Source organism: Coregonus lavaretus (genome assembly GCF_964263955.1).
Source record: "Coregonus lavaretus genome assembly, contig: HAP1_SCAFFOLD_331, whole genome shotgun sequence".
In the NCBI taxonomy this organism is placed as follows: Eukaryota; Metazoa; Chordata; class Actinopteri; order Salmoniformes; family Salmonidae; genus Coregonus; species Coregonus lavaretus.
Genome location: NW_028162049.1, coordinates 381,197 through 404,946, shown reverse-complemented (window position 1 = coordinate 404,946; position 23,750 = coordinate 381,197). Strand labels below are relative to the sequence as shown.

The 23,750-nt window shown below is 42.1% G+C and overlaps 1 protein-coding gene and 1 long non-coding RNA gene across 2 annotated transcripts in view; both read left to right on the top strand.

Moving 5' to 3' along the window:
- LOC311116578 (tripartite motif-containing protein 16-like) overlaps positions 1 to 5,028 on the top strand; it is a gene marked incomplete at both ends in the record, with an annotated part of 31,569 nt that extends 26,541 nt beyond the window's left edge. Inside the window, 4 exons of the mRNA XM_084191652.1 lie at positions 3,588 to 3,821; positions 3,924 to 4,083; positions 4,209 to 4,268; positions 4,505 to 5,028. Coding sequence (XP_084047778.1) covers positions 3,588 to 3,821; positions 3,924 to 4,083; positions 4,209 to 4,268; positions 4,505 to 5,028 — 978 coding nt within the window. The remainder of the gene's footprint in view (positions 1 to 3,587; positions 3,822 to 3,923; positions 4,084 to 4,208; positions 4,269 to 4,504) is intronic.
- Positions 5,029 to 5,140: 112 nt separating this feature from the next.
- The window catches only part of LOC311116569, a 35,828-nt gene continuing 17,218 nt past the window's right edge, over positions 5,141 to 23,750 (top strand). Inside the window, exon 1 of the long non-coding RNA XR_014611445.1 lies at positions 5,141 to 5,190. This is a non-coding gene — a long non-coding RNA (uncharacterized lncRNA). The remainder of the gene's footprint in view (positions 5,191 to 23,750) is intronic.

Genomic DNA, 23,750 nt, shown 5'->3' with positions numbered 1-23,750 from the left:
AATGTAAAGTTAATAAGTTATTGCCACGCTTTCACAGAGGCCTAGTTTACATTTACATGTGAGTCATTTAGCAGACGCTCTTATTCAGAACGACTAGGGTTAAGTGCCTAAATCTGTCGATGTACAAGGGTACAGATTTCTCACCTAGTCGGCTCGGGGATTTCGAACCAGCCACCTTTCGATTACTGCCCAACGCTCTTAACCGCTAGATTAAGAGCGTCTGCTAAATGACTCACATGTAAATGTAAACTAAATGTAAACAATCCACAAAAAGGCAAATGGTCGTAGATAAATGGTAAACTGGTTAAATAAAAGACTGCTCTTAGAACTTTCAGACTGCCATTGTTTTGGGATATAGGGACATGTCTGTCTATTTCTGTTGTGGGGAGATGAGGGAGCCTGATGGGTGGGTAACTTCTGTTGTGGGGGAGATGAGGGAGCCTGATGGGTGGGTAACTTCTGTTGTGGGGAGATGAGGGAGCCTGATGGGTGGGTAACTTCTGTTGTGGGGAGATGAGGGAACCTGATGGGTGGGTAACTTCTGTTGTGGGGAGATGAGGGAGCCTGATGGGTGGGTAACTTCTGTTGTGGGGAGATGAGGGAGCCTGATGGGTGGGTAACTTCTGTTGTGGGGGAGATGAGGGAGCCTGATGGGTGGGTAACTTCTGTTGTGGGGAGATGAGGGAGCCTGATGGGTGGGTTAACTTCTGTTGTGGGGAGATGAGGCTGTGGAGTTGTACTCTGATTTATAGAGGGCATAACTCTGTGATCCTGGTTGTTCTCACGTTCTGCTCACAGACCTTTCCAAACTCTCTCTGTCACAGAGAATTGACATTTCCCTGGCCTTTCACAAACTCTCAGTTGCCGTCTCTCAGGCAGTCTGCCTCTGATTTTTTTTTAAAAGGTCTGGGAAATTATTGGACAGGACGTGTGTTGTGTGAGTGCGTCGGGGTGGGGGAGCTGTCGCTAAGCTGTAGACGGGAGGCTTTGACTCTCCTGCCCAAAAAAGGGGATTTGAGCGACATAAAGAACTGGAGGCCTGTGGCATTGCTCTGTGGACTATAAGATGGACGGGTAACTGCGTATCAGGACACCTAATCACAGACAATCTGTTCATAATCAGGAGAAAGCCTTTGATAGGGTGGACCATGAATATCTGTTCTATGTGTTGTTTTGGTTGTGGGGAGAATTTTGTGGCCTGTGTTCAAATGTTGTACACTGGGGCTTCATGTATGGTCAAGGTGTGGGGAGGGCTCAGTAGGCCAGTCTGGGTAGGGAGGGGCATTCACCAGGGACAGTTCCATCGTTCTGACTCAAAGTGGCGCAGAGGCTACTGTACCGTACGGAGGTGGGCTGGAGGGAACCAGCATGTGCTCTGTTGAGGAGGGCTGGTGGTTTGGGGCTGGATCAGCAGCTCTTCATTAACATTTAACATTTAAGTCATTTAGCAGACGCTCTTATCCAGAGCGACTTACAAATTGGTGCATTCAACTTAGGATAGCCAGTGGGACAACTACATCTCGATCACAATAAGTACATTTCTTTAAACAAGTCAGTGCTAGCAGGTGAAATAATTCAGGTGTTAGTTTAGACAAAAGACAGTGGTAGTAAAGGGGGGGTAGAAGGATAACTATTATACTATTGCAGGTATTCCTTAAAGAGGTGGGGTTTCAAGTGTCTCCGGAAGGTGGTCAGTGACTCCGCTGTCCTGGCGTCGTGGGGGAGCTTGTTCCACCATTGGGGTGCCAGAGCAGCGAATAGCTTTGACTGGGCTGAGCGGGAATTGTGCTTCCGTAGAGGTAGGGGGGCTAGCAGGCCAGAGGTGGATGAACGTAGTGCCCTCGTTTGGGTGTAGGGTCTGATCAGAGCCTGAAGGTAAGGAGGTGCCGTTCCCCTCACAGCTCTGTAGGCAAGCACCATGGTCTTGTAATAGATGCGAGCTTCAACTGGAAGCCTGTGGAGTGTGCGGAGGAGCGGGGTGACATGAGAGAACTTGGGAAGGTTGAACACCAGACGGGCTGCAGCGTTCTGGATAAGTTGCAGGGGTTTAATGGCACAGGCAGGGAGCCCAGCCAACAGCGAGTTGCAGTAATCCAGACGGGAGATGACAAGTGCCTGGATTAGGACCTGTGCCGCTTTCTGTGTAAGCTACGGTTGTACTCTGCGAATGTTGTAGAGCATGAACCTGCAGGATCGGGTCACCACTTTGATGTTAGCAGAGAATGACAGGGTGTTGTCCTGGGTCACGCCAAGGTTCTTTGCACTCTGGGAGGAGGACACAATGGAGTTGTCAACCGTGATGGCGAGATCATGGAGCGGGCAGTCCTTCCCCGGGAGGAAGAGCAGCTCCGTCTTGCCGAGGTTCAGCTTGAGGTGGTGATCCGACATCCACACTGATATGTCTGCCAGACATGCAGAGATGCGATTCGCCACCTGGTTATCAGAAGGGGGAAAGGAGAAAATTAATTGTGTATCGTCTGCGTAGCAATGATAGGAGAGACCATGCGGCCGGAGAGACTCAATACAGCAGGGGTCTCTGATTTCTATGCTGCAGTACTGAGGGCCTGGCAGCTGCTGAGGCCCACACCAGAGGGGGGTGTGGTGCCTGGGCCATGGGTATGGGAGGAGCCCATCTTCCACAACCCACTGATCCTGTTGAGGTCCACTCATTCAGCCATCCTGCAGGGACCTTTAATGGCAGCAGGCATCAAGAGACTAGCAGACCTGCGGCTGCCGGGGGGTGGAAAACCCCCCAAGAGTCGGCACAGCAGGCGGGACTAACGTCTCTTAGGCTGCTGGAGAGAGTCATGGGGGAGGTCCAGGAGGCTCTGCCTGACCCAGTGAGGAGGGGGCTGGAGCAGCCTGAGGAGGTGCCACCACCGTTTCCACCACTGCAAGTGACAGCAGAGACTGGGGACTGGCAGGAGAGTCCGGAGGACTTACTGACTTTTAACACTCTGAGCCTGGGGGAGTTTGAGGAGGTGGGGGGTAAGGTGCTGTACACCCTCAGTGTCAAGGTTAGACACATCAGGAGCTTAGCGGGAGTGAAGGGGCATCAGTGGCAGGGGGTTGTGGGGGCTGAGAGCATGGCAGGGTATAGGTGGAGGGTGCTCTATAAGCTCCCAGTGCTGGAAAGGTCAGGGGTCCTCCAGTGGAGGGTATTACATGGAGCCCTGGACACCAATAGCTAGTTGGCTCGGGTTGACCTGGGAGTTGGGGAGGGGTGTCCGTTTTCTGCAATGACAGACTGTTCATCATGTTTTTTCTGTGTTGCCAGGGTAATGCCATTACTGTTGACGCCTTAGGGTTTAGTTTTGAGTTGAACAAAATGATCAACAGTGTGGAGATGTTTCAGGAGGTATGGGGGCTCAGGGGGGCTGTCTGTACGGCTGGAGAGGAGGGGTTGGATGTACGGTTGTAATGTGGTGCTGGATGGTGTATTGTACTGTGGTGTTGGGTACTGTATAATGTGATTGTGTGGAGGTTGTGGTGGCAGGCAATGTGTTTTTAGGAGGGGGTGGTGTTAGTGTAATGAGGATGGCTCATTAAAGTAAGACAAGTCAGTCTCTCTCTCTCTCTCTTAACAGCGCTCTGCACAGGCAGCAGTGGAGGACAGTGATAAGATCTTTACCGAGCTGATCCGCTCCATTGACAGAAAGCGCTCTGAGGTGAAGGAGCTGATCAGAGCCCAAGAGAAGGCTCAAGTGAGTCAAGCTGAAGGACTCCTGGAGCAACTGAAGCAAGAGATAGCTGAGCTGAGGAAGAGAAGCACTGAGCTGGAGCAGCTCTCACACACAGAGGATCACATCCATTTCCTCCAGGTAAATAAACTGCCTTGATACATGTGATATGAAATTAAAACTCTCAATCAATTGGTTCTGCTCTCTCTCTCTCTCTCTCTCTCTCTCTCTCTCTACCTCCAGAGTTATCAGTCTCTCTCCAGTACCAGTGTATCTTCAGACTTACCCAGCATCGTTGTCCGTCCTCTTCAGTACTTTGGAGATGTGAGTAAGACTGTGTCTGAACTGAGAGAGAAACTAGAAGACTTCCTTAAAGGAGAATGGACCAAGATCTCCACTACAGGTGTGTTGAAAATAATAAGAACATCAACTTTAGACCATTGAAAGTTCCCTACTAGTCATATACATGTGGATTATGGTATGATGATAACATTCCCTCTCTCTGTGAATGTGTTTGTGTGTCTGTAGTGAATATAGTGGATGTTGTACTGCCTCCAGAGCCCAAGACCAGAGAACAGTTCTTACAATGTGAGTCTCTTTATTCTGAAGTAACTAACAGTTTCTTTCTACTGACACCCCTAACAATCCCTCTAGAAATATATAGCAATAGTAGATCTAATCAAAGACTGGGTATCTATCTGACTCCTCATATTTCTCTGATTTGATCTCTGCTGTGCTCTAATCAAAGACAGGGTAGATACAGTATCTGACTTAACTTATTGTTCTAACTCCCCTCATTGGTCTCTGCTCTTCTCTTCTCCCAGATTCCTGTCAGCTCACACTGGACCCAAACACAGCACACACACTCCTCTCTCTGTCTAAAGGAAACAGAAAGGTGACACGTACAGGCCAAGTCCAACCATATCCTGACCACCCAGACAGATTCACAAACATCTACCAGGTTCTGTGTAGAGAGGGTCTGTTTGGACGCTGTTACTGGGAGGTGGAGTGGAGTGGGCGGTGTGTTGATACAGCAGTCTCATATAAAGACATCAGCAGAACAGATAGAGGTAATTCATTTGGTGCGTTTGGAGAGAATAACAAGTCCTGGAGTTTAAAGTGCTCTAGAGGTGGTTATTGGTTCAGACACAATCATATTGTGACTAAAGTATCAGGCCCTCAGTCCTCCAGAGTAGGAGTGTACCTGGATCACAAGGCAGGTACTCTGTCCTTCTACAGTGTCTCTGATACAATGACCCTCCTCCACAGAGTCCAGACCACATTCACTCAGCCCCTCTATCCTGGGTTTTATCTCTATAATTGTTCTGCTGAGTTGGTTAAACTGTAGTAGGGTCCACATAGATACTAGTCATGCTGGTGTAGTCTATAGCTGAGCTGGTTAAACTGTAGTAGGGTCCACATAGATATTAGTCATGCTGATGTAGTCTATAGCTGAGCTAGTTAAACTGTAGTAGGGTCCACATAGATACTAGTCATGCTGGTGGTGATGGTCTCCAGATGTGATGATTAATTTTTCTGTACAATTATTTTTGTCTGACTGATTTAGTCTTCAGAGTTTAATTAAAACTTAATAACGTATTTTTATCAAATGCAATGTTTTAGTATTCTACATTTACATTAATCATGATGTTTGCTGTTAACGTATGTTGGTTTTCATTCAGAACCATTGAAATGTTTTCTCAATTGGTTCTCTGTCTCAATGTCATTTTCCTCAGTGTCGTATATGAAGATTATGACTTTGTTAATGTTTTTTAAGTGGAACTGAAGGGATGTTTATTTAGTGTCAGAGGGAATGTTTTAGTGTGACGCCACACACAAAATACAGGAAGTGTGTGTTGTAGACAGGGGATTGGACAGTAGAGGGAGCCACCCATATCTTGGGAAGATTATATATACTGGGTAAAAAGGAAGAAGAGGTTAGAGCGGCCATTGCAATCTGTGACGTCGCTCTCCGGGTGGTCATGACATGAGTTTGAGTTTGAGTTTGAGTTTATTTTTACAGGGACAGTGCACATTAATCAACGTTTCAGTAAAAGTGCCGGTTTTAGCCAGCCGGCTAATTTTCAACCGCAGTCCCTGGGCAGGTTATACATCCGTAAACTCATGCTGAAAGCTTGTGATATGAATAAACTTATGATCAAGGTTCAGTATGAGCGGACTCCTTTGTTTATCAGCAATGACTAGCAACATTTGACTCGATACTACAAATGGCGTCACGAAAAGGGAGGGTCTGCATCTCTTCTTTGTTCCATTCAAGCGCCAAGCTAACTCCTTCTGAAGTCATGGCCAGATAAGGGTGAGTTTTTTCTCACCGCTTTGGGAGTTTGTTCGTTTGGATGCTATTTGGGTGTGCACTGGAGAGATGTACCGTTAGGACCGATGTGTGGCTCGTGTTGCTTTATTGCTGAGAACTGGGGGTCTGGCTAATCATTATAAATTTTTTGCACTGGTAAACAGCGCAAAAGGGGGGAGAGCCTATAGATTGGCTATAGAGATATGTTGCTTGAATAGGAAGTCAAGAACAATCGATGGAAGTGAATAAGGCCAAGATATGTATACAAGTTAGAACATTGCGGATTTGATAAGCCCTCGGAACGAGGCAACCCCTAGGGTGGGCCATGAATCCTGATAACGCATTCGGTGTGATTAGGTCAGTCTGGGAACTCGAGTTTGGAATATACATTTTATTGCATGTTACCGCTCAGCTGGTGGTTGACGAAGCATTTGTCTAATGTAACCTCTCATAGAATATCCATAACTCACGGCAGCCTAAAGTTAGTGATAAAGGAAAAAGTAATTTAAGGCGCAATGTCGGGTACATTGTTTCATGCCACATGTTGCATACAGGCTAATGCTAAATGCTAATGCTAATATGCTGCATGCTAACATGTGACCTTAGAGGGCCACTGCGATGGAATAAAGCCTCTTAAATTATGTTTGTGTGTGTAGAATTTACGTTCTATGCTTTGTGAGCTCTGTTAAGCGTTATTGTTTGACTATAAGGGGTAAAAGAGAGGAGCTGTAGCAGAATGCTAACGTTCTGTTGTCTGGAAATCGTATCGTTAAATGTATTGCGCATGCGTTTAATTTTACGGCACTACACTACAACACGTGGGAGTTTACGGCACTAGATTATGACACGTTTGATTTTACGGCACTACACTACAACACGTGGGATTTTACTAAACTACAACGCGTGTGATTTTACGACACTAGAGTGACGTAGGGAGCATATGCTTCTGTTACACTGGGTGCAAGGGGGGGAGACAGAGACACAGACGAAGGAACAAAGAGAAGAGATTTGAACACGAATGGAATCTTCTAGTTGTTACATCGGCTGTTGTTTGAAGATGAAACTGTTTGTTGAGACCTATTGAATTGATAAATGAGAGAGATATGTTGACGGATTAAAAATAAAAGTAATTAAATAAATAAATAAAATAAAAATGTTATTGAGCTATCTATAATTATTCCTGAGTTAATTCTTAGAGCGAATGTGACTGGAGGAATATTGAATGGTTGAAGTGACTCAGTGATTGCATAAACTGCTAAATTCTTGTCTGTTTCTATGCTCTTTTGTCATATGAGAGGAAATAGGAACGATGGGACGAGAGGAGAGAGAGAAAGAAAGAGAGGTGCTGACGTGTACATCACGTGACAAGGGGTGACGCGACAGAGGATCGAGTCAAAAGGTTTTGGTGCTGTTCTGTTTACAAAATCTTCCCCTACAGGATATTTGATGTCATGACAATTTCACAGAGACTTGGCAAAATACTGATTCATTAAAATTTGCATTTTTGGAGTTTCTGTGCATCAGTTGGTTTGATTACAGTTCTGTTGGAAATCGAGTACTGACATTATTCTGTAAAATTAAGATAATTGGGTGCTTATAAAGCAAGGGGGTTTATGGGTATTGTAGTGTTGTAGGATTGGAAGTCTTTATTTTTGGATTGCTCTGAAGTTGACTACTTGCATTTACTTTCCGGATGGGTTGTGGTAAGATAGCCACTAATTGATAAATTGGTAAAATAGGATATAGAAATAAAAAATTGTTTTTCATTATTCATAATTTTTTAATTGATTTTCTAATAGATTTTTTATTTTAATAAAAAAAAAAAAAGTTTAGTTTATATTAATAATTAAAGGGGGGAAGCCATAGGCTATATAGTCTGAAATAAAATAATTCACAATAAAGGAATATAAAAGAGTTGGTACAATGGGAAAAAGATATCAGGACTATGAAGGTAATTACACCTGTTGATATAGTACAAAATAGTAATCCTTTAACTAAAGTATTGCTAGGTTATCCGGCAAATGAAACAAAAGTTGGCCTGACATTGAACAAACCATAGCTAGTAGAGGGAATCTTAACCCTGACGTCATCAACATGATGAAAGTGATTGAATAATAGATAGAGGACAAGCAGAAACGACAATAAAAATTAATCCAAAACTCCAGAAGTAAGAAAAAACCGAGATGTCTGGAAACTAAGAGAAGAATGAGGTTCGGAAAGATGAAGATAAAGATGAAGATACAGAAGAGAAGAAAAACTGCTGAGAAAAGAATCCCAAGAATTGGAGGAGAAGAATACATTGAGGCCAAGTAAAGAGAGAAAAGTAAGAAGATGATGGAAGATGATATTTCGAGGGCAAAACTTAGAATATAAGCTGTTGAAGAATACTGATATGTCAACAACAAGAAAGAACAGGACCAAGAAACTCTCAGAAAACTCAATCAAATACAACTGGTGGAGAATAAGAAGGAGAAGAAACAAGCTTTGGTTATGAAGAATCAGAGTGAACCAAATCAACAATCACTGCTACAGCTTCAACTGAACAAGGTCAAATGCAATTGTACCAGCCACCAAGGACGGTACCAGTTGTTTCATATCCACAGCCAGTTTCTGGACAGACACAGAATTGGAGAGGAAGAGGACGAGAAGGCTTAGAAGAGGAGGAAGGTTTCAGCCACACTTCCAGCAACTTTCAGAACAGTGTTATAATTGTGGACAGATTGGTCACTTTACCTGTGAGTACAATGCGCCAGGAGGAAACAACAGAGGAATTTCTGAGGAAGATAAAGGAGCAAGTGAAGATCACCTGTTCTCCAGGTGAACCCTTAAAGGAGCAAGGATTCTAGAGTGCCTAGAAGATCCGAAGGGGGGTGTCAGCTGATAGCACCGATTAGGGAGAGGAAGAAAATATCCAACAATTGAAGTGAAAATAAAAAGGACTATGAGAAGTGATGGTGAATAGTGGAAAAGCTTTTATCTGTGTTGAGCCTAAAGAGGTTAAACATCTCACTATGTAAAATTAACTAATTAGGATAGGGATTTGAGGTAGTAAAACAGCTAATTACTCTTAAGGAACCAATTGAGCTCTGCTATAAAAAATCAAAGAGAAATTAAAATAGACATACTAATATTAGAACATATACCTATTGCATTGTTGGGAAGAGATGCATTGTGTAAATTGAACTGTACAATAAGATGTACACTAGACGGCTGTCTGGTAGAAGATTTAAAAAAAGTAGGGTTTTTGGGAATCATATTTGCTTGAAAAGATAATATCATAGGAAGGATGACAATCTATTAGACTGCCTATTAGACAATCTGTCTGAAAAATAAAGTTAAAAGGGGTGACTGTTATTCTTGGTTACATTCCTACACCAAGAGATTTCAGACTAGGCTAAAATATGTTTAGTCGTTTGCCAAGTTCTTGTGTAAAGAAGTCATAAGCAGGTGGGGATTACCCGATCGAATATCCTCAGACAATGGAAGGGAATTTGTGGATAAATCAGTTAAATTGATGTTGCAAAAATTGGGAATTAAGCAACGTCTTGGAGCAGTTTATCACCCACAAAGTCAAGGGATGTGTGAAAGAATGAACGGTGTCTTGAAAAATCGCATTGTGAAGATTTGTCAACATACGGGTCTAAACTGGATAGCGGCGCTTCCTTTAGCACTAATGGTGTGTCGCTCAAGTGAGTTGCGTGATCTACATATGACACCCCATGAGTTGGTAACAGGAAGAAGGATGCCTACGCCTTGTTTGCGAACAAGCGGAAAGGGTCCAAGCTTGGCTCTGTTGGAAGATGAAATGAGAGCGTATGTTACATATATGGCCAATTTTCGTAAAGTTACAAAGTATTCGTAAAGGTATTCAGAAGGAAGTGGTATAACGAACGTCGTGAAGGACCATTTGAAGTGGTTCGTAGTACTGGAACAGCTGTCCAGGTTAGGGGGTCTCCTACGTGGTATCATTTGTCACATTTTGTTAAAGCGCCTGGAGAAGAGGTGCCACGCACAGAGAGAGAGGATGGAGATAGGGGAGAACAGGAAGAGGGAGAGATTGTCAATGTTGGGGATAACGTTGATAATGTTTACACTTCTGATGATGCCAGAGACGACTATGCAATGGATGGAAAGGAAAGGGGATTTGGGGAAATTGATTTTCAATACGTCCCAGAAGCAACAGGGAATATTTCAGTGGAATGTGAAGCAGCAGAGAGCACCAAGGGCAACTCTGTTACAGGAGAAGCTAGTGATTCAGTTAGACAAAGTAGGCCTAGACCAGTTAGGAGAAAAGTCAGACCAAAACGTTACGAAAACTAGGGTTGAAGTAACTCTAGGACAGTCAGCTCAGCTCCCATGTAAGTGCACGAGTGAGAACAGTGGTGAAGGGAAATTTAGAGTTCAGTGGGAAGATAGATATGGCAGAAGTTTAGATCTGTTAGAAGCAATTGCATTGAGAAAGTATGCGTTGCTAAATGATGAGAGAACAATTAAGATTGAGGGTTATTGCGGTATCTATATTTACAATTCCCAGCAGGAAGATCAAGGTGATTATAAATGTAGTTTTTATAATCAACAGGTTGAAAGTGAGGGATTAGAGTTAGGACTGATAGTTAATGTAGTGACACTAGTGGTGATAGATGGAAATACAAGTGAAGAGTTAAGAGTCTTAGGGGGAATGGATGAAGTAACAACAATAACATCAACACTTCAGTCTATTATAACAACAGTGAGAAGCAATTTAACTCTTTCAACATTGATAGTTAGTAAAGCCATAAATATATTGCATTTGATTACAAGGGAACCAATAGCTCCAGCACCAATTTTAGAAGAAAAGACTGTTATTAGGGTTAGGATGGGTGATACAGCTCATCTTCCTTGTAGCTGTGAGAGATGGAGTGGGGGAGGGGACGTTCCTCCCACATGGAAAGATAATTATGGAGAAGAAGTATTGTTATCAGGACCAGATGTAGAAGCGGTGCCCCCTAGTCAAAGGAAGTATATTTTGTACAACAATATGAAGGGGAAGAGGGTTATGAGTGATTGTGCACTTATTTTGCGTAATGTTACAGAGAAAGATCAGGGAGAATATATGTGTACTTATCTAGTGCAAGCATTAAAATTTGTTCCGGTTAAGAATTATTGGTTAAAAGGCTATGTAATTCGTAAAGTGACGCTTATAATGGAAGAGTTGAAGTCTGTTGAAGCTTCCACAGTCACCAAAGGAGTTCAGGAGAAGTATATTACAGTAGCCACTCCAACAGTAAATAATACACAGAGGATATCGGTAGCTTTCCCACTAGAAGTAGTTAAGGGTGTTAATACATCACCTAAATCAACTACTTTAATGGTAACTTTGGAAGGGATTAATGGTACGACGGCAATAACAAATGTAGGAAGTATGACACCGACACCGACAACAACTTTTCTGAAATTAAAGGATGTAGCAAGAGTGACTCAGCAGATAGTGGTAGAGAACAATATAGATTCATCTGAAATAGTGCAAGATAATATCATGGAGGTACAGGATGAGTTCTTTGATTTCAACATAACATCAGAAGATACATCTGATCAATACCGCTCGTTAGGGAAAAGATCAACTAAATGGAAGGCATATGGATTTGATTCTTCTGTTTTGACGATTAAAGATGAATGGGCAGGTAGACATCTTTGGTTCCAGCAGTTAACTCATTCTGTAAGATCAGTGAGGAATCTTGAGGGTCCATGTCTGTTGAGAATTCCAGCACCAGAGACGTGGGGTTATATTTTAGAGACGGTCGCTCAACCTCTATCGAGTATGTGTCAATCTTATGCTTTGTCATGTCTGTTGTATCAGCAACAATCATTAACAGATAAAATAATGTCGTTGTCAAAACATTTGTTTAAGCCTAGGTTTAGGTGTTCTTGGTTAAATGAATTACCCTATGTGAATTTGTTAGATGGGAAGGAAAATCAGGTAACAGCGAACCCTGAAGCATTGGAGGTGAAAGCAGTGAGGGCTAAAAGTTGTTTTTGTTCTAATAAAACATATGATGGAAAGGGTATGTTCATGGGAATATCAGATTGTGATGATTATATGATGACTTTGGGTAAGCATGAACATAAGGTTAGAGATGAGAAATATAATGTTACTTTTTATGTTCCCAGTAGTAAGAACAGCAAGACTTTGATGGTGGAAGATCAGATTTTGCCTGGCAATGTGACTATTGGGAATTTTAGAGATATTTGGTGGGTTTGTGTTGATAAAGCATATATATTCTTACCCTATGGATGGACAGGATGTTGTTACATGTCAACGTTGAAGCTTCCATATGAGGCTTTTACCATTAAAAGAGGGGTAGCACCGGACACAGATAAATCTGAAGCTAGGGTTGGAAATAGGGTGAAAAGAGACATGGCGACATTTCATAGTCTTGAAGCCTAATATTGGAGGATACGTCTAGGAGAGAAGTGGGGACTGGGACTTTTTCCATGGTATGGTGTAACATTTTTGGCAGATCATATTGATAATATTACCTATACTTTGCAGGGGTTTGCGAATGAAACAATAAGAGGGTTTAACCTTCTGTCAAATACTCAAAGAAGTCACAGACTGACGCTGTTGAAACATGACATGGCTCTTGACTATATTTTAGCAAAACAAGGTGGCTTATGTTTGGCTATGAATCTGATGGGGATGATTGTTATACTTTGATCCCAGATAGTTCCGATAATATCACGAGTGTTATAGATGCGTTGAAGAATATAAGGGATGCGTTTGGTAGATCTGAAGGACCTGGATGGTCAGCGAAGACTTGGTTGCAAGATCAATTATTAATTAATTAATTAAATTAATTAATTAATTAATATTAATTAATATGCCATTTAGCAGACGCTTTTATCCAAAGCGACTTACAGTCATGCGTGCATAAATTTTTGTGTATGGGTGGTCCCGGGGATCGAACCCACTACCTTGGCGTTACAAGCGCCATGCTCTACCAGCTGAGCTACAGTAGGAGCAGTGATGGTTCAGATTTTAGTTGCAGCTCTGATAGCGCTTTGTGTGATGTTTTGCTTTTGTACTTTGTTACTGACCTTTGCGAAAGCTATGATATTAAGATGGGTTGGAGTTGTAATGCCTGGAGACAACACTCAGATGCCGTTGTTGACTGTTCCTGATCTGGATGAAGATGGACAAGTGGGACTGGATGGAGTATTGATGGATAAATATCCTTTTTGATTATTTGATCATTTTTCAACAAAAAAAAATTCAATATTAGTGTGATTTTAGTATGATGTTATGAATCAAAGGGGGGAAATAGGATGATGTGATTCATTAATCATTTTATATAATTTTTTTATATTCTTAGTTGATATTGATGTTTTAATTTGAAAATGTTGTTTTGCAAAAGATACTGTTTGGTCTTTTCTTTTCTTCCAGAAGCATTTGGGGGAATCTGTAGAGATTGAAATACTCAAACAAGGACAATATGAAGGGACAATATGAAAGGAGAATGACTGGAGGAGATGGAACAAGGAAGGTGTGGAAATGTTCCGATTCCATCATCAACGATGCATTGGAAGAGGAGACTACGGAGGAGATGAAGTGTAGTGGACTACATTCCAGTGTCTGCAATGAAATATAGACATATTTGCATGTGTAATACATAATTTGTGTCATATTCTTAGGTATAAATTTTTGTAGAATGATATTTGATGTTATTGGATACATGTGGGGATCTTAGATGTTTTTGTTTATTTCGGGAATGCTTAGGGACATGGAGTCTAGGCAGGGATAGAGATCCACTGTAGGGTCCGATGGGTCGACCACCCTGAGAGTGGACATTTTTTGGATAGTATTTTGTTTGCAGGGGCTTACATGTGTATTTAATTGCATCATAGTTTCAAATGCATTGATAAAGATTTATGAATTCATCGGGAGTACCTAGGTGGTTACCTGGGGCAGAGGGACCGTGAGAGAATTTTACTGTCTTGATTGATGGATGGATATTTGGAAAGAAGGCTGCCAGACAGTTTTTCGCTCTTACACTCCATAAAGATTTGTTCATATTTCATAGAAAGGTATTTACACTCCAGAGGGAAAAGTTTTTGGGTTTAATGTTAAAGATACTCAATAAGATAAATTGTTACTTGTCATAATCCTATTCTGTTTGTTTTCTAGACTTTTTAGTCTCGAAGGGGGGAATGTCGTATATGAAGATTATGACTTTGTTAATGTTTTTTAAGTGGAACTGAAGGGATGTTTATTTAGTGTCAGAGGGAATGTTTTAGTGTGACGCCACATACAAAATACAGGAAGTGTGTGTTGTAGACAGGGGATTGGACAGTAGAGGGAGCCACCCATATCTTGGGAAGATTATATATACTGGGTAAAAAGGAAGAAGAGGTTAGAGCGGCCATTGCAATCTGGGACGTCGCTCTCCGGGTGGTCATGACATCCGTAAACTCATGCTGAAAGCTTGTGATATGAATAAACTTATGATCAAGGTTCAGTATGAGCGGACTCCTTTGTTTATCAGCAATGACTAGCAACATTTGACTCGATACTACACTCAGTATCATGGAACAGGTAATGTTACTTACTTGCTAATTGAACTATATGGGCCGGTTTCCCGGACACAGATGAAGCCTAGTCCTAGACTAAAAAGCATGTTCAATGGAGTGTCAGGGAATCCGACCCTAAATTTGGCATCTTTTATTCTCCCATACTGCTCAATCAAGCAATATTAAACCTGACCAGCAGGTGGTGCTATTAACCAAACAATAAAAACCATCAGATATCTTGACTTGCCACTCAGTATATCAGTAATGTTCAGAATTGTACTTTAATATCATTGGAGATTGATGGTCTTTTTAATCCACTACCCAGAGTCAGGAACAGATTAAGTTAGGTCTGCTACTGTTCAGTTATTAAATATGATTGATGGTAATAGAAAATAAAATATACATATAGTAGTAGTTTTCCTTTGCTGTATATTCCAAGGTGTGTCTTTAACTTGTAAATGGATTGTGTTGAAGCTGGCATGTGGTGTGGATGATAGAATAGAGTGAATAGAGGAGAGAAGAGAGGAGGAGAGGAGAACATAATATAGAAGACAGATAAGATAGAGAGACAATTCATACCCAGGGGAGTTATTGAATCTGTCCCAAATGACACCCTGTTCCCTACGGCTCTGGAGCAACGAACAGCCCTTGCTGTCTCTGCCAGGCCGGTTCCCCTCTCCACTGGGGTTCTCTGCCTCTAACCCTGTTGCAGGGGCTGAGTCACTGGCTTGCTGGTGCTCTTTCATGCCGTCCCTGGGAGGGGTGCGTCACTTGAGTGGGTTGAGTTACTGACGTGATCTTCCTGTCTGGGTTGGCGCCCCCCCTTGGTTTGTGCTGTGGTGGAGACCTCTGTGGGCTATACTCGGCCTTGTCTCAGGATTGTAAGTTGGTGGTTGAGGATATCCCTCTAGTGGTGCGGGGGCTGTGCTTTGGCAGAGTGGGTGGGGTTATATCCTTCCTGTTTGGCCCTGTCCGGGGGTTTCTTCGGATGGGGCCACAGTGTCTCCGGACCGCTCCTGTCTCAGCCTCCAGTATTTATGCTGCAGTAGTTTATGTGTCGGGGGGCTGGGGTTAGTTGGTTATACCTGGAGTACTTCTCCTGTCTTATCCAGTGTCCTGTGTGAATTTAAGTATGCTCTCTCTAATTCTCTCGTTCTCTCTTTCTCTCTGAGAACCTGAGCCCTAGGACCATACGTCAGGACTACCGGGCATGATGACACCTTGCTGTCCCCAGTCCGCCTGGCCTTGCTGCTATTCCAGTTTCAACTGTTCTGCCTGCGGTTACGAAACCCCTACCTGTCCCAGACCTGCTGTTTTCAACTCTTAATGATCGGCTATGAAAAGCCAACTGAGAGACCTGAGCCCTAGGACCATACGTCGGGACTACCGGCCGTGGTGACTCCTTGCTGTCCCCAGTCCGCCTGGCCTTGCTGCTATTCCAGTTTCAACTGTTCTGCCTGCGGTTATGGAACCCCTACCTGTCCCAGACCTGCTGTTTTCAACTCTTAATGATCGGCTATGAAAAGCCAACTGAGATTTATTCCTGATTATTATTTGACCATGCTTGTCACTTATGAACATTTTTGAACATCTTGGCATGGTTCTGTTATAATCTTCACCCGGCACAGCCAGAAGAGGACTGGCCACCCCTCATAGCCTGGTTCCTCTCTAGGTTTCTTCCTAGGTTTTCGCCTTTCTAGGGAGTTTTTCCTAGCCACCGTGCTTCTACACCTGCATTACTAGCTGTTTGGGGTTTTAGGCTGGGTTTCTGTACAGCACTTCGAGATATTAGCTGATGTAAGAAGGGCTATATAAAATAAAATTGATTGATAGATTGATTGAAGTGCACTAGGCTACTTCTGACCAGATCAAAAGTAGTGCACTACATAGGGAATAGGGTGGAGATTGCTCACTGGCATTAGAATATTAGAATATCATACTGGAATGTCAGTGGTTGTCATTAGAATGAAGATTTCCATCCAGGAGTTACTGTCTCTGTCCCAAATCTCTCCCTGTTCCCTGCATAGTGCACTAGGCTTCTTTTGACCAGATCTAAAGTAGTCTTCTAGATTTTACATGTTTTCTCCCTGTCATTAGAAAATGACAATATGGTCATGACTTTAGTGGTTTCCTCCCCCTTTGTGTTTTTATTGGTTGTGTGTTATGTGTGTTGTTGTGTTAGGTTTTCCCCCTGTGTTCCTAATAAAAAATCCATTAACAATTAATCAGAAACAAATTATATTCCAGTTGTGTTTAGACAACTTCATGGCTGACATCCCCCAGTTATGTTAAGACCCATTGAACTGGATCACATTCTAAATGGTCACTTGTATTGATAGTCCATACTGGGCCTAACTGTGGTTAACCATACTGGAGGGTTTCTTTCTGCACACATATTCCCTCATCTCCAGAACTTTACCTGATGTCCTGTCTCTCTCTCTCTCTCTCTCTCTCTCTCTCTCTCTCTCTCTCTCTCTCTCTCTCTCTCTCTCTCTCTCTCTCTCTCTCTCTCTCTCTCTCTCTCTCTCTCTCTCTCTCTCTCTCTCTCTCTCTCTCTCTCTCTCTCTCTCTCTCTCTCTCTCTCTCTCTCTCTCTCTCTCTCTCTCTCTCTCTCTCTCTCTCTCTCTCTCTCTGCCTCGCTGATTACTGTGGTGTGTGTGTGTGTTAGTCTTTGATTAGTTTAGTCATCAAGGCTGAGATGATGTATCTACTTGAAAGGGTGTCCTGCTCTTTGATCAGACCAAATGGATGTAAAGTCCTCAAGACAATAGAATGGTTGTCAGGCAGTGGAGTCTGGTGGGAGGAGCTATAGCAGGACAGGCTCATTGTGATGTCTGGAATGGAATAAATGGAACTCAGTCAAACATGTGGTTTTGTATGTTTGTGTTTGATACCTTCCATTGATTCCATTCCAGCCATTACAATGAGCCCGTCCTCCTATAGCTCCTCCCACCAGCCTCCTCTGGTGTCAGACCTGCATGGTGCCTCAGAGTCTGTGTAGGAACTGTGAGGTGGGTGTGTTGGGAACATTATTCCCTATTTTTCATAGTTCCACAATCTATTAATAGCCAGAGATGTGAATTAAACATTCTGCCAATCATGGTTATTTTATTTATAACTAGAGAATGGGCTGATTCAAACAAGACCAAACATGCTTATTTTTAAAGTAAGGACATGTGCAAGAAAGGTTACTTGTAAAACTAAAATAACCAACACCCTTTCTTGTGATTGTAATATATAGAAAATATAATAATATATTTCCATTCACATTGTGTGTGTTGTCCCAGGTGTGAGGGGCTTGTTGTGATCCTGGGGGTAGTGCATTGGGCTGTACACTGACTGTATGCCTTCTTAATATTGAGTTACATCGGGTGGAGGGCTGTTGAAACTGTTTTGAATGGGGTGTGTTTTGGGGTCTGGGGGTGAAATCAAACATTGTATTCAAACTGGTTAGGGGTACACTTAGACCCCCCAGAACATTCACACCTGGTCCTTTGTTGCAGGATTTGTTTTGTACGTGTGTACATTAATTCCTTAAATGTTCATTCCCAGGTTGAATGTCAATAAGAAGTAATATAATTGTGTGTATGACTTTACAATGTCCAGCTACATTATACTCCACATAGCTTTATAGGAAGCAGACTTTACAATGTCCAGCTACATTATACACCACATAACTTTATAGGAAGCAGACTTTACAATGTCCAGCTACATTATATTCCACATAGCTTTATAGGAAGCAGACGTTACAATGTCCAGCTACGTTATACACCACATAGCTTTATAGGAAGCAGACTTTACAATGTCCAGCTACATTATACTACACATAGCTTTATAGGAAGCAGACTTTACAATGTCCAGCTACATTATACTCCACATAGCTCTATAGGAAGCAGACTTTACAATGTCCAGCTACATTATACTCCACATAGCTCTATAGGAAGCAGACTTTACAATGTCCAGCTACATTATACACCACATAGCTTTATAGGAAGCAGTTCCTAATCTACTGAAACTTCTTCATGGCCAAGTTGTTTTATTTAATAATTTTGACCCACCCTTGGTTTTTGAATTTATTCAACTATGAATGTGGCTCTATACTCCAGCATTTTAGATTTGATATTAAATGTTTTATATGAGGCGACAGTACAGAATGTCACCTTTTTTTTTAGGCTATTTTCATTAATGTCTGTTTTACTGTTTAGAAATGAATATACTGTATTTATCTAGGCCCTCCATATGTAGGTGTCATAAGTATTTGGACAAATTCACTTATAGTGTATTACACTTTGTCAAAAGTTTAGTATTTGGTCCCATATTCCTAGCAGGCTATGACTACATCAAGCTTGGGACTCTTGTTGGATGCATTTGCAGTGTGTTTCGGTTGTGTTTCAGATGATGTTGTGCCCAATAGAATTGAATGGTAAATAATGTATTGTGTTATTTTGGAGCCACTTAAACATATTATATTCTTATTTACAATACAAGTGACTCCAAAATGATTCAATACGTAATTTACCATTCTATTCTATTTGGATATTGTTTATAGATGAGGATATTGTTTTTATGCAGATTTTTGAATATTCGCATGAAAATCTGTTTCCATTTGACTGGCGTCAGATTTTCATGTGAACATTGTAAAATCTTCATAAAAACATGTGCATTTTACCAGCAGAGATGTTTCCATCAAATTGACGTGTTGAAGATAAATGGCTGTGCGTGATGACTTAATGCACATACAAATATATATTTTAGAAAATACTAATATATTTTTGCAGTTAAATTCCCATGTACCGGTTTAAAAAGTTATGTTAAATGGGTTTCCATCACATTTTCAACTCTACCGATTGTTTTGTCAGATGTTTTGGGGGCATTATATAGTGAACACGCCCACTCTGGATAGGCTGCCTACATGATGACATTATTATGGACAAAAAGACCCTCGATATTTATTGGAAAGGAGCATCAAGCTCATCACTGTGCACTTTCACCACCCTGTGAAGTTCAGCATAACTTATTTCATCTGTAGCTTAATAAACTGCATGGTTTCCCGAGTTGTAGTGGGAGGACCACACCACATATCATCGTGTGACTCCAAGTTTACTTCAATATGATGGTTATTATATCAATATTTTTGCATTAAGCGTTTCCACTGCCATTTCTCACTTAATTAATTCTACAGAGGTATTTGCACCCCACTGCATCCACGTTTCTTTACAATTTATGATCATTTTACATGACTGAAAATGAAATAAAACTTTTGATTTGACATATTCATCATTCACCACTGTGGCTTCTGAATAGGTCACTGTACATTTATGGAACCTTTAAAATGTTGTAATGTTTTACCACAACATTATATTTGGTTACACGTCACTATGGCTTCCATCCCTATATACCTCAGTGCATCCATCCAGGACTAACGTCTCCAAACAGATCTAAAAGTCCTCCCCCACCACTCAGACTTTCAAAGAAATTAAAGTTATCTCTGATACTCTGCTGTGCAGTTTGTTGTATGGACATTGCAGAGGCCCTTTTAAAATATCCACTCTGCTGTCTGGATCTACCAAAGGATCCAGTTACTATTCCCTGTGGACACAGCTGTATGCAACGTCATCTTCTTAGCTTGACTTCCATCCCCCAAAAACCTGTAGATACAGAGTACACAGTCAAGAGGAAGCCACTCCTTGTCCTCTGGTGTGAGTTCCATGAAACAGAAAGTCATCTTTGACACCCTGTTGCTCAACCTTCAGGTGAAAGCACTAAAATGGCTGACAATCTAGAACTGTTCTGTTGCTCCGTCTGTCTGGATCCACTGAAGGATCCGGTGACTACTGCCTGTGGACACAGCTACTGTATGGGCTGTATTAAAGAAAGCTGGGATCAGGATGATCTGAAAGGTGTCTACACCTGTCCCCACACTCTAAAAAATGCTGGGTTGTTTGGTTGACCCAAATGATGGGTTGCAGGCGTTGGGTCACTAAGTTGGGTTGTTTTCTTTAAAAACTGCTGGGTTATGGATGCTGGGTGTTGTGTTATTGTTGCTTGGTTATTGAGATTTATGACCCAGCAGGTCAGATCAGAAGACTGTAGGCATAGTTTAGTAGGGGTGTGGCTTTCAGATAGTTATTTTTAGCCACCCATGAGAGTAAATATAATTCCTGTTCATCTGGTTGTTGCGTAGTTAGCACGTTAAGGTTGAACATTGACATTTTTGTAGCTTCAATTATGCTTATAGAGTTTCCTAAAAGTCCACGTATGTCTCATTGTTGGGCTATAATATAGTGGTATACCTTATTATAATATGTAATAAATACTCTACATATTATAGAAGAATTTAATAAGGAAAATGTGAGTTTACAGTATGTAAACGCCTTAAAATAACCTACAGTAAGGATGACATTAAAACAGACCCAGTTGCTAGGGCAACCAAGCATGACATTAAAACAGACCGAGTTGCTAGGTCAACCAAGCATGACATTAAAACAGACCCAGTTGCTAGGTCAACCAAGCATGACATTAAAACAGACCCAGTTGCTAGGTCAACCAAGTATGACATTAAAACAAACCCAGTTGCTAGGTCAACCAAGCATGACATTAAAACAGACCCAGTTGCTAGGTCAACCAAGCATGACATTAAAACAGACCCAGTTGCTAGGTCAACCAAGCAGGACATTAAAACAGACCCAGTTGCTATGTCAACCAAGCATGACATTAAAACAGACCCAGTTGCTAGGTCAACCAAGCATGACATTAGAACAGACCCAGTTACTAGGTCAACCAAGCATGACATTAAAACAGACCCAGTTGCTAGATCAACCAAGCATGACATTAAAACAGACCCAGTTGCTAGGTCAACCAAGCATGACATTAAAACAGACCCAGTTGCTAGGTCAACCAAGCATGACATTAGAACAGACCCAGTTACTAGGTCAACCAAGCATGACATTAAAACAGACCCAGTTGCTAGATCAACCAAGCATGACATTAAAACAGACCCAGTTGCTAGGTCAACCAAGCATGACATTAAAACAGACCCAGTTGCTAGGTCAACCAAGCATGAGAGTAAAAAATACCCAACTGATGGATAAATTAACACGTGTTCTGTTAATACTATCAACCCAACATATTGGGTTACTCACGCAACCAATCTGTCTGGGTCAAAATAACCCAACATGTTCTTTCCACTACTTAACCTGCGCTGGGGTACTAAATAAACCAGCTTGAGTGCAGTGCAGGCATACCTTCACCCCAAGATCTATTCTGAACAGGAGTGCTGTGCTCGCCTAAGTGGTGGAGAAACTGAAGAAGACAGGACTCCAAGCCGCTTCTCCTGCTCTGTGCTATGCTGGACCTGGAGATGTGGCATGTGATTTCTGCACTGGGACCAGAAAGCAGAAAGCCCTCATGTCCTGTCTGGTGAGGCTGGCCTCTTACTGTGAGACTCACCTCCAACCTCACTATGAATCTCCTGCTTTGAAGAAGCACAAGCTGGTCAAAGCCATCGCACAGCTACAGGATCAGCTTTAACATTGCAGATATATTGTGGCTTCTATCTGTGTAATTGTCTGCATCATTTCCAATCCTCCATATATATGTTTTGTATATATTATTTTAAATATATTTTCCTTCTTTATTATTTTCCCCTAACCCTACCACCCCTCCTAAACTAATGGACAACAATACTTAGGCTTCCACTTCCAGCTTATAAATGTACATACTACATACATTTCACAGACACTACATTTTACATTAGTTATCTTTTGTTTGTTTTTAGTCCCCGCCTTCAGCTACCCGAAGCCCCTCCCATCTATCTCTGAAGACCATCCAGTTTTGATTTCTAGCTGCCATACAGTGCATTCGGAAAGTATTCAGACCCTTTAACTTTTTCAACATTTTATTACGTTACAGCCTTATTCTAAAATTGATTAAATAAAACATTTTCGTCATCACTCTACCCACAATACCACATAATGACAAAGCGAAAACAGGTTTTTATTTTTACACACTTATTGAAAATACAAGACAGAAATACCTTATTTACATAAGTATTCAGACCCTTTGCTATGAGACTCCAAATTGAGCTCAGGTGCATCCTGTTTCCATTGATCATCCTTGAGATGTTTCTACAACTTGATTGGAGTCCACCTGTGGTAAATTCAATTGATTGGACATGATTTGTAAAGGCACACAGCTGTCTATATAAGGTCCCACAGTTGACAGTGCATGTCAGAGCAAAAACCAAGCCATGAGGGTGAAGGAATTGTCCGTAGAGCCCTGAGACAGGATTGTGTTGAGGCACAGATTTGGGTAAGGGTCCCAAAACATTTCTGCAACATTGAAGGTCCCCAAGATCACAATGGCCTCCATCATTCTTAAATGGAAGAAGTTTGTAACCACCAAGACTCTTCCTAGAGCTGGCCGCCTGGCCAAACTGAGCATCGGGGGAGAAGGGTCTTGGTCAGGGAAGTGACCAAGAACCCGATGGTAACTCTGACAAAGCTCCAGAGTTCCTCTGTGGAGATGGGAGAAACTTCCAGAAGGACAACCACCTCTGCAGCACTCCACCAATTAGGCCTTTATGGTAGAGTGGCCAGACGGAAGCCACTCCTCAGTAAAAGACACATGACAGCCCGCTTGGAGTTTGCCAAAAGGATCCTAAAGTACTCTCAGACCATGAGAAAGAAGATTCTCTGGTCTGATGAAACCAAGATTGAACTCTTTGGCCTGAATGCCAAGCGTCACTAGCGTCTGTAGAAAACATGGCACCATCCCTATGGTGAAGCATGGTGGTGGCAGCATCAGGCTGTGGGGATGTTTTTCAGAGGCACGGACTGGGAGAATAGCCAGGATCGAGGGAAAAATGAACAGAGCAAAGTACAGAGAGATCCTTGATGAAAAAGCTTCAGAGCGCTCAGGATCTCAGACTGGGGCGAAGGTTCAACTTCCAACAAGACAACAACCCTAAGCACACAGCCAAGATGCAGGAGTGGCTTCGGGACAAGTCTCTGAATGTCCTTGAGTGGTCCAGCCAGATCCTGGAGTTGAACCAGATCGACCATCTCTGGAGAGACCTGAAAATAGCTGTGCAGCACTGATAGCAACAACAACCACCGTAGAAAAGTTGGCTGTGTTTACAGACAGACAGACAGAGGTTGTTTACTATGACTGGATGAAGGGATACAGTGTTGAAGGCTTCCTTTAGGTCTCCT